The 13,928-nt window shown below is 43.3% G+C and overlaps 1 protein-coding gene across 1 annotated transcript; it reads right to left on the reverse strand.

Annotated features, from left to right (window-relative positions):
- Window positions 1-266: 266 nt before the first annotated feature.
- Window positions 267-3,585, reverse strand: LOC147899501 (pentatricopeptide repeat-containing protein At4g13650-like). The gene is made up of 2 exons (XM_087378066.1): window positions 468-3,585; window positions 267-352 (listed from the first exon to the last, which is right to left on the reverse strand). The coding sequence occupies exon 1, from the start codon at window positions 3,123-3,125 to the stop codon at window positions 810-812; it is 2,316 nt and encodes a 771-aa protein (XP_087234192.1). The 5' UTR covers window positions 3,126-3,585; the 3' UTR covers window positions 267-352; window positions 468-809.
- Between the last annotated feature and the right edge of the window lie 10,343 nt (window positions 3,586-13,928).

A 13,928-nucleotide genomic window follows, 5' to 3' on the forward strand; every position in this document is an offset into this window, starting at 1 on the left:
AGTTGATTTCTTGGTTGGGCCATTAGCCAAGATATTATGCAATGCGGCCCTCATGTGATTAAAGGAAGAAGACAATTAAATGCAGTTGGAGTATTTGGTAGCCTTACCCAATGATAAGTCGCATTCTGGCTGAGACTTTCTAAGAAGGCAGTGGGTTGTCAGTTAATTTATGTGTAGAAATTTGACAAGTTGTGAACGAGGATTGGAGGCAGTTCATAGATGGGTTTAAGAAGTGTAACAACTACCACTTGAACGACCTGCATTGACATCTGCTTCAATTTTGGTGATGTCAAACCTTCAAAAGCCTTTTACTGTTCAAGCTGATAATAGCGGTGGTTGCATTGGTGCTAATCTGTTGCAGGACAATCATGAAGTAGCTTATGAGAGTCACAGCCTCAAGGATCTGAGCTGAAAGATGAAAGGAGTTACTTGTAGTCATTCATGCATTGCATGTTTGGAAGGATTACCTGTTTGGTGTTGACTGTTTGATATGGATTCAGAAATGGCACCAGCTTATCTGTAGTGACAGGTTCACCATTTCAAAAGGCAAGCACCACGATAAAACAAATCATCATCCGTCTCATTTTCACCCTCCTTCGAGGACAACTCACCTATCTTTCTTGTATTATTTACAACACCGATGCAAACATAACATATTCTTCCTCGTCATTTCGTGGGAAAGACCTTCCAGCTTTACTTGTGTATTTTTGCTTTGGCAATGTCTTGTATTTTTTTTCCCCAATAATGAATGCACAATTCTGCTACTTTCAGTCCACCAACTGTGTCCTGGATTCTTGCTTGCATGTTCTTTAACACCCCATTGCCTCGACCACCTTCTTGTCCTTCTGCATGCCAGAATTTGCATACATGTTAGACATCAAGACATAAGCTGCAGCATCCTTTTCATCCAATTGCACTGCATGCTCAAAAACTTGTTGTCCAAGCTCCACATTTTGCCATTTTTGACAAGCGCCCAACAGAGTTCGCCACACCACAAGATTGGGATGGAAAGGCATCATCTTCACCATTGAAACTGCTTTATCTAGTTGGCCTGCACGGCCAAGGAGATCAACCATGCAAGCATGGTGCTCAAGTCTTGGAGTGATGCCATAGTCATTGCACATGGCCTCAAAGTACTTCTGGCCTTTGTCCACTAGACCTGCGTGACTGCATAATGTAAGAACAATTATGAATGTGACGCTGCTTGGCTGTATTCCTTCTGCTCTCATTTTCTCAAGCAAATGGAACACAATCCCACTTTGTCCAAGCTGGGCATATCCTGTGATTAGTGCATTCCACGAGGCCTCAGTTTGAACTGGAACCTTGTCAAAGGCTTCCCGTGCTTCTGCAAGCGAGCTACATTTGGCATACATATCAACCAAGGTGCTGCCAACAAAATGATCTCTTTCCAACCCCTTTCTGGCAATCTCAACGTGTATTTCTCGGCCCTTATCTATGGCTCCTATCCTGCCACAAGCTTTCAGGCTGCAAACAAATGTGAGAGCATTTGGAGAGACACCCTGCAGTTGCATCTGTTCAAAACAGTTTAGTGCATCCTCTCCAAGCCCATGCTCCGCATATCCTGCGATCAGTGCCGTCCACGAGACTACATTTCGAACTGGAAGCCTGGCAAACACTTCCTGTGCTAGTGCAAGTGAGCCACATTTGGCATACATATCAACCAAGCTGCCACCAACAATAAGATCTCTTTCCAACCCCTTTCTGGAAATCTCAGCATGTATTTCTTGGCCCTTGTCTATGGCTCCTATGCTGCCACAAACTTTCAAGCTGCAAACAAATGCTACAACATCTGGAGACACACCGTCCAGGTGCATCTTTTTGAAACGGTTCAGCGCTTCCTCTCCAAGACCATACTCGGCATATCCTGCAATTAGTGTAGTCCATGAAACCTCATTTCTAATTGGAAGCTTGTCAAAAGCTTCCTGTGCTTCTGCAAGCAAGCCACATTTGGCATACACATCCACCAATGTGTTGCCAACAGAAACATCAGTTTCCAACCCCGTTCTGACAATCTCAGCATGTATTTCTTGGCCCTTGAGTATTTCTCCTATGATCCCACAAGCTTTCAAGCTGCAGACAAATGTGACAGCATCTGGAGAGATGCCCTCAAGTTGCATCTCTTCAAAACAGGCCAGCGCTTTCTCACTGAAACCATTTTCAGCATATCCTAAAATTAATATGTTCCAGGTGACTACATCACGAACTGGGAGCTTATCAAACACTTCCCGTGCTTTTGCAAGTGAGCCACATTTGGCATACATATCAACCAAGGTGCTGCCAACAACAAGATGTCGGTCGAACCGCTTTTTGACAGCCTCAGCATGTATTTCTTGGCCCTTATCTAGGGCTCCTATGCTGGCACAAGCTTTCAAGCTGCAAACAAAAGTGAGCATGTTTGGAGAGACCCCCTCCAGTTGCATCTGATCAAAACAGTTCAGCGCTTCCTCACCAAGGCCATGTTCGGCATATCCTGCGATTAGTGCAGTCCATGAGACCTCACTTCGAACTGGAAGCTTGTCCAAGGCTTCTCTGGCTTTTACAAGGTGTCGACTTTTGGCATACATATCAACCAAGGTGCTGCCAACAAAAAGATCCCTTTCCAATCCCTTTCTGGCAATCTCAGCATGTATTTCTTGGCCTCTTTCTACATCTTTCAGCCTAGCACAAGCCTTTAGGAGGGACACAAACGTATACTTGTTAGGATGTACACAATCCTCTTGCATTTCTCGGTACAGGTTGAGTGCGTACTGTGATTCCCCACATTCAATGTAACCCATAATGAGAGCTGTCCAAGAATAGACATTACGATGAACCAACCTGTTAAAAACCTGCTGAGCATCGTGCATGCTCCCAACTTGCACTAGCATTGGGACGAGGTAGTTTCCAAGAGACTTATGATCTTCCAGCCCAATTTCGCACATGTACGCATGCAAGCGCTTGGTATACTCTAGTTCTTTTTTTCTCGTGCACCTATGCAAGATGCTTGTAAAGTCCTCGACCGAAGGCAGCACGGGCATCTGTTCCAAACAATTGAGTGCCTCCTCTAAGCTGAGCGTTTCCCAGGCACTCATCTGTCGCAGTCCTTGTGTTGTAGATGCTTTCATCGGTACTCCACACCTAGATCACGCCTTATCATTAACATGACATGGACTTCGTAGTTTGACCAGACTTAATCTGTGGCCTTTTTCTCGAGCATGTGTGTCGAACAGGAAAGTGTTGAAGTATTTCGAGGAGGGTTTCAAGAATTTCGAGTAGAGGCAGCAGAAGAATCCTCTTCCGGAGCTCCAAACCCCAGGGCCGACGAAGCCTCGAGGGATGATGATAGACTGTGGACGGTAGCCTTCGGTTGGGTAATTATTCATCTCGAAGGTATTGAGAAGAACTGTGTTTCTCTCTGTGTCTCTTTCCTTCCTCCTCTCTTGAAGCTTTTCTCTGCCTCTATCCTCCTGCCCTGTAATGGAGCTCCATTCTTGCTGTTATAACCTCTCTTCCTCTATCTTCTCCCCATTTACAATCTCTTGATTGCACCCTTGGCCACAGATCCCCCCATGGATGCTGTGTTTGATTCACATTCGGTATGCTGATTTCCCCGCTGGTTGAGAGTGACGATTTTCGGCTCCAGCCGTGGTGGGCAAGTAAGCCGCTAGCTCGTGGGAATGTCTCCGGCAATGGCCAACAAGTGAAAAAAGATGAATGACACATGTCATTCAATAGGCTTGCCCAAATGGGGAGGCGAAGGGGGGGCTAGGGACGAGTGGTGGAGTGAGGGAAGCTAAGAGAGAGAGAAAGAGAGAGACTAGTGGTGGAGTCAGGGAAGCTAAGAGAGAGAATGGGGATGAGTAGGGTGGGTGTGCTAGGGACGAGTAAAATCATTAGTTGTGCATAATTGCCCCATTTATTGGGTTGACAGCTTTAACAAAGGCAAATGTGAAAAATCCAAAATTTATGAAATTTCAAAACTCCCCTATTTTAGCTTTGCCAAAATGGAACCATTGCTAAGGCTACCTTATAAGGGCACGCCAAAAACTGGCAAGTAATCGGAGCTGGAATGTCTCAACCTACCTAAAATAAATCCGCAAGCCACAACAAAAGTACTTGAGGGAGAGTTTCTCCCAAGAGGATCCTTGGCCATTCCCTATGCTAATGGCTCCACCATTCATTCCAACAACTTTGTTAACACTGCCAAGTGTTAACAAATGTTTGGTGGAGCGTTTAGCCTAAGTCTCTAAAATTTGTGTGTGTGTGTGTGTGTGTGTGTGTGTGTGTGTGTTGGTTGAGGCCCGGAGTTGCAATTCATCTTGGTCACCTCGTATGGGCGCGCTCTTGACACTTATGCTTAAAAGAAAAAAAAACATTGCCTCCTTAGAGGTAGTGCTATTATGGAGAAGTGATTTTCCTCTTGCACATTTTTAAAAAAGCTATGTGAGTTCGCGCTTCTTTTTATAGAGATAATCTACAAACCTTTTATAAAAGTGCCTTTTAATAGTCCAACGCACTAAAACATTCGGTTGCTCAGTTATCACTGTATTCGGTTGCTCACTTATGACTGTAGTCGGCACCTTTATTGAAAGTGTTCACCTCGGATCTCCCAACTTGTCATCGTTAGCTGCTTCCAACTATGATTGACGCATGGGAGAAGACAGCAACATGCCCTTTCTATCTAGCTCGTAGCTCTTGTCAATTGTCTCATTCACTAAGTGAAAATGGCATAGTGATACCCTTTGATGACAATGTGTATTCCAAAGGTCATGCTATGGTTGATGATGAAGCTTCCAAAGGTTAAAATAAATAAACTTTTTAGCTTGTCCTCTCCAACTACAGCTCTCTGAGAGACAATGCATGAATAAATAGATCCTCTCCAATTATAGCTATTATGAGAGACTATCCATGAATAAATAGATCCTTTTTCCAGGAAACACATGCAAAAGATGAGCAATAAGTTGTCTTTTCATCAAAATCTTAAGATAATCCTAACCACTTGTAAACTAACCATGGTCTAACACACCATGCCCAAAACATTGTTTGATTCCCAAAATATCCTTATCCTGGATCAAACCCATAATTTTTAATTAGAACAAGAGTCAATTAATAAATAACATGATGTTCCTTCAACCAATATCAAGATGTCATGCTTGGTTTGCTTCATATGTCCACTAAATAAGGATTAGAATTCCTTAAAGGTTGAAATACGATTGCCTATGTTCACACAATTTGGTTCTAAATATGTGCCCTATGTCATGCAAAAATTCAAATTTGTATTCATTAGTCAGGGAAGACACAAGAGAGGTGAAAAGAGTGAGCAATTAATCTAAGGGGAGGGAAGGGGGTTCATTGAGGGAAAGAGGAGATGAGAGGGCAGTTGACAATTGATATAGGGGGCAGTCTCCAACGCAGATTTTTTGTCAAGTGTCAGATTAGGCGATGTCAAAGTGTCAATCCGCTAGTGCAATGAAGTCTATGTTAATGCAACAAAGTCAATGAAAACCCGGCATGGTTAATAGTAATGCAGTGCCGTGTGTTGGGTTGTTAACGCAGTGTGTTCGCTTCATTATGGTTAATGCAGCGCTTCTCTCTCAAACAGCCTAGCCATTGGACTTTTCAGGATTCTCTAAGTTTCTGGGGCTATTGTGTAGTGTTTGGAGTGCTAGGAGACTAGTTTTCTAGTTACACTACCTACTAAACAACATGAAGCAACAAAAAGGAATCAAAAGCAAGAAAGTATGGATCAAAATGGAAGGTTTCTTTCCAAGATGGATTGTTTGTCATTCCCAATACTTTGTGGGAGAATCTATCACACAAGAGATAAGGGACACTAGGAGGGAGCTGAGAGAGTGCTATAGCCCATAATGGACTACAAAAAGAGTGAGGAGTGGGAGGCGGTTGGGGGGCAAATGAGAACCTGCAATTCTCACTGATTATTGATCAAGACATTATCATGTCTGCTTGCATCAATGGCAAAAACAGCTTGTAACATCTCATTCGAATCATGGCGTGACAAAATACGAAGAGGGGAGAGGAGAAGAGTGGAGATGAGGAGAGAGGGCACAGCTAGAGAGCACACCACAAATGACTAACTGTACACTAGATTTAGTTGAAAAAATAGAATATATACAAACCCATTTAGGGTTAGGGTTAGGGGATCTAATCCTTTCCTTTATAGCACTCTATTGGGTTAGTGCTATGCACATACGATCACATGATGGTGCTATGGACACGTGATCACATGATGTTGAGCGTGAACTCTCAACACCTTCCCTCAAGATCAACATCATGAAGTAGGCCTTCCCTCAAGATGATGATTTTGGGGAATCGAAGAAGGACTGAACATTACATTCCATCACACCCCTTTAATGGGAATGTTCTTCCTCTGCGTCAAACCAAGAGCTAGTCGGTGTTTCTCGAAAAGCTCTTTACCGAGTGGTTTAGTAAAGATGTATGTAACATTCTCTTTGCTACCACAATGCTGTAGTGTGATGCCACCAAGTAACACTCTTTCTCTGATGAAGTGCTCTCTAACATCAATGTGCTTTGTCCTGGAGTGATATACTGGATTCTTGGCCAATGCTTGAGCCGATTGATTATCACAGTATATTGTTGTTGGCTTTGACTCATCAAAGTAATCTGTTTTTGACAATAGTCTTTTGAGCCATATAGCCTCACATGCACCTGTAGTGAGTGCCCTATATTCTGCTTCAGTCGAAGACAAAGAAACAGTTGGTTGTTTGTTTGACAACCATGATATAGCACCTTGACCAAGGAAAAATACATATCCCTGTGTCGATCTCCTGGTCTCATGATCTCCGACATAATCACTGTCACAGTATCCATGCAACTGTGGATGACTTTCTCTGTATTATATTCCAAACTGTCTTATACCTCTGATGTATCTCAAGACTCTTTTGGCTACATTCCAATGAGACTGTTTTGGATTTGCCATAAACAGTGCAAGTGAGCTACTGCATAACAAATATTTGGCCGAGTGATAGTCAGATATATAAGAGATCCAATGAGCTGCCTGTAGTACATGTCATTGACTGTAGGCTTTTCTGAATCTTTACTAAGTTTCAAACTCTGTTCCATGGGAATGGCTGCAATCTTGCAATCTGCCATATGAAACTTCTTCAGGAGACTGTCAACATACTTGAGCTAACTCATGAATGTGCTATCTGAATCTCTCCAGAACTCAATTCCAAGACAATAGTGCGTAAGTCCAAGATCTTTCATGTCGAACTCTGCAGATAAGTCCTGTTTTAGTTTTCTGATGAAGCTATCCTTGCTTCCTGTCATCGCAATCAGATCATCTACGTACAAAAGTGCAATAGTAATGTCTTCCCTTGAACTTTGTAGTAGAGAGTATGATCTGCATTAGATTTCATGTATCCCAGATCGGCAAAATACTTGTCAATTCTGCTGTACCAACTTCTGGGTGCGTGCTTTAATCCTTAGAGACTTTTCTTGAGATGGCAAACCTTATTCTCCTTTCCTGGTTCAACATAACTTGCTGGTTGTTGCATGTAGACTTTCTCGTCTAGATAACCATTGAGAAATGCATTCTTGACATCGAGCTGATACACATTCCATCTGCCGAGTGTCGCTAGTGATATCAAGAACCGTATGGAATCCATCTTTGCTACTGGAGCATAAGTCTCATCATAGTCCTGACCATATTGCTATGCAAATCCTATTGCAACTAGTCTGGCTTTGTATCTTTGAATACTGCCATCTGGATTGTACTTCACTTTGTATACCCATTTGTTTGGTATGGCCTTCTTTCCTGGTGGAAGGTCGCATAATTCCCAAGTATTATTCTTATACAAAGCATCCATTTCTTCATTCATAGCAGTTTGCCATTCTAGCTTGTGTACTGCGTCTTTGAAGTACAATGGTGTGGGGGTTAAAGGTCACTGTGCCTTAACCCCAGTTATGTACAATACTCAAACACATATATGAATGAATGAAAAAGAAGATTAGGGTGGTTCTGCACCCACAAAAAATTGTGTGGCTCTCTGTCTCTCTCTCTCGCTCTCTCTCCCTCTTCCGTTCTTGCTTCCGTTGAGAGCACTCTCAACTGGTATCAGAGCTCGGGTGATCTAGCTGAGCGTGCGTGAATGCTTGGAAGCTCAGCAGCTCTGTGGGAGGAAGGAGAAGCTTTGTGGGAAGCTTTGTGGGTGACTTTACTTGCATCCGAGTGTGCAAAGACCTTGGAGGAACCTTTGGAAAAGTCACTTTGGCTTTGCGAAGTGGTTTTGAGAGCCTGTTAAGAGCTTTCAAAGAAAAAGTCGTTTTTTGAGCTTTTCCATGTTCCGTTCGATGACAGAGACTCCGTATTGACTTGTGGAGGCAACTATTGCTTGCTTTTGGTGTCCACATTACTTCAGGAGCTTGGAAACACCTTCATTCTTGAATCTGAGATCATTTCAGTGGATTTCTGACTCACTGTGTCAATTCCTGCGTTTTTTGCCCGGGTGTTGGAACTCAAGTTTGGAGCAACCATTTGCAGATCTGTTAGTTCCGGTGGACTCAGGAGGTCCTAAAACTTCTATGTTGCTCATCATTCGCACTCCGGTGGAGTTTACAGATAGCTCTGTTTCCAAAAACGTTTTTCAGTCCGTGTGTTGGACCCAGTGATTGAGGCCACGGTTTCCAAAACCGTCTGTCCCATTGCGTTCCGGACGCCCAAAAACCCCTACCTATCAGTTCTTGCGTGATTCGGTGGAGGATTTTCAGAGTTATAAATCTCTGTGTATTCGATTTCGTCTCTCTGTTATGCATTTTTCATTCTAAGGTTTTGAAACCTTAGATTTATGCCACATGGCAGTGGATAAGTGTTGACTCCCAATTTCTCACTCATCGGTTGGGATTTTGGAGTTCTGGCAGAAGAGAGATATTTGCAGATTTTCTTGCTGATTCCGATTATGCAATGGCGCCCATGTTTTGAGGCATCTCAGGTTCTATTTTCAGTAGCGCTCATTACCGTGGGACTATGATTTCTTGAGCATACCTTATGCAGATCACTCTGGTTGTAGTTTGAGCAGTGTGCGCTCATTCGTGGTATGCATTGGGTTGCAATGGATGATTTATAGGCCATTTGGATGCATTGCGGTCCTTGTTGGATGCGCTGATAGGCCCAAATTGCCTTGTGGGATGCTATTTTTATGGACGCTTTGCACATGGATGCTATTTTAAGCTGAGGGACAGCTTTGACACATTGTAGGTGATGCACTGATAGTGCTATGCTCTCTTGGATGAGACATTATTGATGCATATGCCAGTGGACAGTGTTTATGCTTGAGTCATTTGGCACTTATTGGCATTTTCTTTTGGGCCAGATTTGCTCATATGGATGCATAGTATATGCACATGAGTCAGATGCATCTTTTGATGCTTTGAGCTTTGAGTTTTGGTGATATTTCACTCTATTGTGGCATACACATTTGGGTGCACCTAGTATTTGGTGTGATTCTCTCTTACAGGCACTAGCATTTGGGATTTTGCTTTATTTGCATCATGGCATCCTCTTCCATGCCTGAAAAGGAGTTTTTTAGCATTAAAAAGTTTGATGGGACAAACTTTTCTTTGTGGAAAGAACAGATAAGGGATGTGCTTATTCAAAAGAAGCAGATTAAACCCTTGGCAGGTATTGAAGCTAAGCCTGCGGATATGTCTGAGGATGATTGGAATGAGTTGGATGCATTAGCAAAGTCTACTATTAGACTTCATCTTGCAGAGTCAGTTTATTTCACAGTAGTAAATGAGCAGACTACGGAAGATTTGTGGAAGAAATTGTGTGCCACTTATGAAAAGGAAACTGCCTCTAATAAAGTTTATCTCATGAAGAGGTTGTTTGAGCTGCAGATGAAGGAAGGGGTCTCCATTGCTTCTCACTTGAATGAATTCAATATTATTTTCAGCCAGCTTCAGGCTCAGAAAATGAATTTTGATGCGGAGACTAAGGCAATATTTCTCTTATGTTCATTGCCATCCTCATGGGATACCTTCCGTACAGCTGTCAGTAACTCTGCACCTGGTGGAGTACTGAAATTTGATGATGTTGTGGGTAGCTTGTTGGCCGAGGAGATTAGACGGAAGTCTATGGATGGCAACAAGCAGGATGCAGCCTTAAATGTGCAAAGGGGCAGATCACAGTTCAGGGGGAAGTCCCAAGAAAGAGGAAAGTCTCGTAGCAAATCCAAGGCACGGAACATTGAGTGTTACCATTGTGGCAAGAAGGGCCATATGAAAAAGGATTGCTACAAGCTGAAAAGAGAGCAAAAGGATAAGAAAAAGAATGCAAATTGGGGTGCAAATCAAAAGGAAGAGAGTCCAAGGGAGGACAAAGGAAAAGTGAAGATCGAGGAGATCAATGCAGTCACACATGATAGTGACAATGATGTTCTCTTCATGTCTAGTTTATCTACAGAGTTGCTTACCACTTCAGATGATGCATATTCCCAGGATTGGATTTTGGATTCTGGTGCTTCATTCCATGTTACTCCCCATAGGGAATGGTTCTCCACTTATGATAGTGGAAAGACAGGTTGTGTGCATCTTGGAAATGACTATGCATGTGACATAGTGGGAGCAGGTGACATAAAGTTTTCTTTTGCAAATGGGTCTGCATTTGTTTTGAAACATGTGAGACATGTGCCTAAGCTGACCAAGAGTCTTATTTCAGTGGGTCAGCTAGATGATGCTGGTTTTCACACCACTTTTGGCTTTCAGAGTTGGAAAATTCAGAAGGGCTCTATGCTTTTGGCCAGGGGTGCCAAGTGTGGGACTTTGTATCCCTTACATGTATCAGGGGTATTTGATCATGTTGTTGCAATAACCGAGCAGCCAAGCACTTCTTTGTGGCATTGCAGGTTGGGGCACATGAGCCAGAATGGAATGAAACTCTTATGCCGTTTGGGCTATGTACCGCATTTGAGTTTCTCTGATTTTGAATTTTGTGAGCATTGTCTCTATGGGAAGCAGACTAAATCAGCCCATAAAAGAAGGGGAAAGAAAGAGTTTGAAATGCTTGATTTGGTGCATTCAGACGTATGTGGTCCCATGCCTACACGGTCATTAGGCGGGGCCGAATACTATGTGACATTCATTGATGATGCAACTAGGAAAGTGTGGGCTTATGCTATAGCTCGGAAGAGTGATGTATTCCAGGTATTTCAGAAATGGCTGGCCTTGGTTGAGAATCAGTCAGGTAGAATGCTTAAATGCCTACGGACTGACAATGGTGGAGAGTATCTCTCTCATGACTTTCAGCATTTCTGTGATACACGTGGGATTAAGAGGGAGCTCACATCCCCTCGTACTCCAGAGCAAAATCCAGTTGCAAAAAAGATGAATCGTACCATTCAAGAAAGGTTGCAATGCATGCTTTCCAATGCAAGTCTTTCTGGTGGTTTTTGGGCTGAGGCAATGAAGACTGCAGTGCATGTGATCAATAGATCACCTAGTAAGAGTTTGGATGGTGGTATTCCTGAAGAGGCATGGAGTGGCAAGAAGCCCTCTTACTCTCATTTGCGTATATTTGGGTGTGAGGCATATGCACATGTGCCAAAAGAGCTTCGAAAGAAGCTAGATCCTAAGTCTAGGAAATGCATCTTTCTAGGTTATGGTGAAAGTGGAGAGATGGGCTATCATCTCTGGGATCCAGAAGCAAAGAAGATCATACGCAGCCATGATGTGGTCTTCAATGAGAAGAAGATGCATAAGGCACCCATGAGGGATGTGGAAATGAGGAGAATCACTTTCCAGGATGTGAATCCACCTGCATATGTTGATAGACAGCAAGCTGTCCATGCACCAAATGTGCAAGAAATGATACAACCAAGTACTCCCACAGGTATACAATCAAGGGTAGATGATGGATCATCTATTGGTGGAAATGATGAGCCAAATGTGGCTGATATGCAAGTGGGACAGCAAGCTGAAATGCCATTGAGAAGATCATCTAGAGTGTCTAGACCGCCTGATAGGTTTGTTCCAGGGGTAGACTATGTGATGCTTACTGATTGCGGGGAGCCTTCTTGCTACAAAGAGGCTATGATGCGTGAGGATCAACGCAAGTGGGAGTATGCTATGCAATCAGAGATGAGTTCACTTATGAAGAATAAGACTTGGGACTTGGTTTCTTTGCGACATGGAAAGAAAGCATTGCCATGTAAATGGGTCTACAAAATGAAGGTCACAGGTGATGATGTGCCTAGGTACAAGGCCCGATTGGTTGCTAAAGGGTTCAAGCAAGAGAAGGGTGTGGACTTTGATGAGATATTCTCTCCGGTTGTGAAGATGACCACACTTAGATGCATGCTTGGACTAGTGGCAGTAGAGGATATGGAGCTTATGCAAATGGATGTCAAGACAGCTTTCTTGCATGAGGAAATTTACATGGTGCAGCCGGAAGGCTTTGAAGAAAAGGGCAAAGAGCATTTAGTTTGCAAGCTGAAGAAGAGTCTCTATGGTCTTAAGCAAGCGCCTAGAGAATGGTATCAGAAGTTTGATGCTTTCATTCGGTCCCAGGGTTTTAGAAGGAGTGAAATTGATCATTGCCTCTACACTAAAAGGGCTAAGGATAGTAGCCTGATAATCCTGGCACTATATGTGGATGATATGCTATTGGCTAGCAAGAATACTTATGAGCTAGATGCATTAAAGGCCAAGTTGCATGAGGCCTTTGATATGAAGGATTTGGGACTTGCAGGTCATATTCTTGGTATGCGCATCACGCGTGATCGGAGTAGGAAACTCCTTTGGCTTTCACAAAAAGAGTATGTTACAAAAGTATTACAGCGTTTTCAATATGGAGGGGGGGAAGGCAGTGAGTACTCCATTGCCTCCATATGTGAAACTGAGTCATACAGATAGTCCCAAATCAGATGAGGAAAAGGCCATGATGGCCAAGGTTCCTTATGCATCAGCAGTTGGGAGTCTTATGTATGCTATGATAGCTACTAGACCAGACATTGCATTTGCAGTGGGAGTTGTTAGCCGGTATATGGCTAATCCAGGAAAGAGGCATTGGGAGGCAGTTAAGTGCATCATGAGGTACATGAAGGGTACCAAGGAGATGTGCATCTGCTTTGGTAAAGGAGACATGCATGTACTTGGGTACACAGATTCAGACTATGCAGGGCATGTGGATAGTAGGAGATCCACTTCTGGTTATGTGTTCACCTTTGCAGGTGGTGCAGTGTCGTGGATGTCTCGCGCACAGAAGTGCGTTGCTTTGTCTACCACAGAGGCTGAGTATGTTGCAGCCACAGAGGGTTACAAGGAGGCTATATGGCTTGATCGGCTAGTGGGAGATTTGGGGATTCATACAGGTGTACCGACATTGCATAGTGATTCCATGAGTGCTATTCAGCTAGCACGGAATCCGGTCTTTCATGCAAAGACCAAACACATTGAGGTCAGGTATCATTTCATCAGGGAGGTACTTGAGGACAAGAGCATAGAGCTTGTCAAGGTTCATACAGATGGTTCATACAGATGATAACCCTGCAGATATGCTGACGAAGAGTCTACCTAGTCAGCGGTTTGAGTATTGTCGTGTATTGATGGGCATTGGATAGTATGCTCACTAGTTATTCTCCCTTAAAGGCACATTGTCCTTTAAGTGGGAGGTTGTGGGGGTTAAAGGTCACTGTGCCTTAACCCCAGTTATGTACAATACTCAAACACATATATGAATGAATGAAAAAGAAGATTAGGGTGGTTCTGCACCCACAAAAACTTGTGTGGCTCTCTGTCTCTCTCTCTCGCTCTCTCTCCCTCTTCCGTTCTTGCTTCCGTTGAGAGCACTCTCAAATGGCTCTTCTATGGCCATGATGGTAGTCATAAGAGCATAGTTGGTGGTTTTAACCTGAATTGCTTTGCTTTTCTGAGCATATGTCAATCTGGCTGGA

Source organism: Dipteris shenzhenensis, chromosome 8 (assembly GCF_047967505.1).
Source record: "Dipteris shenzhenensis isolate YYH24624 ecotype China chromosome 8, Dip_SZ_1.0, whole genome shotgun sequence".
Classification (NCBI taxonomy): domain Eukaryota; kingdom Viridiplantae; phylum Streptophyta; class Polypodiopsida; order Gleicheniales; family Dipteridaceae; genus Dipteris; species Dipteris shenzhenensis.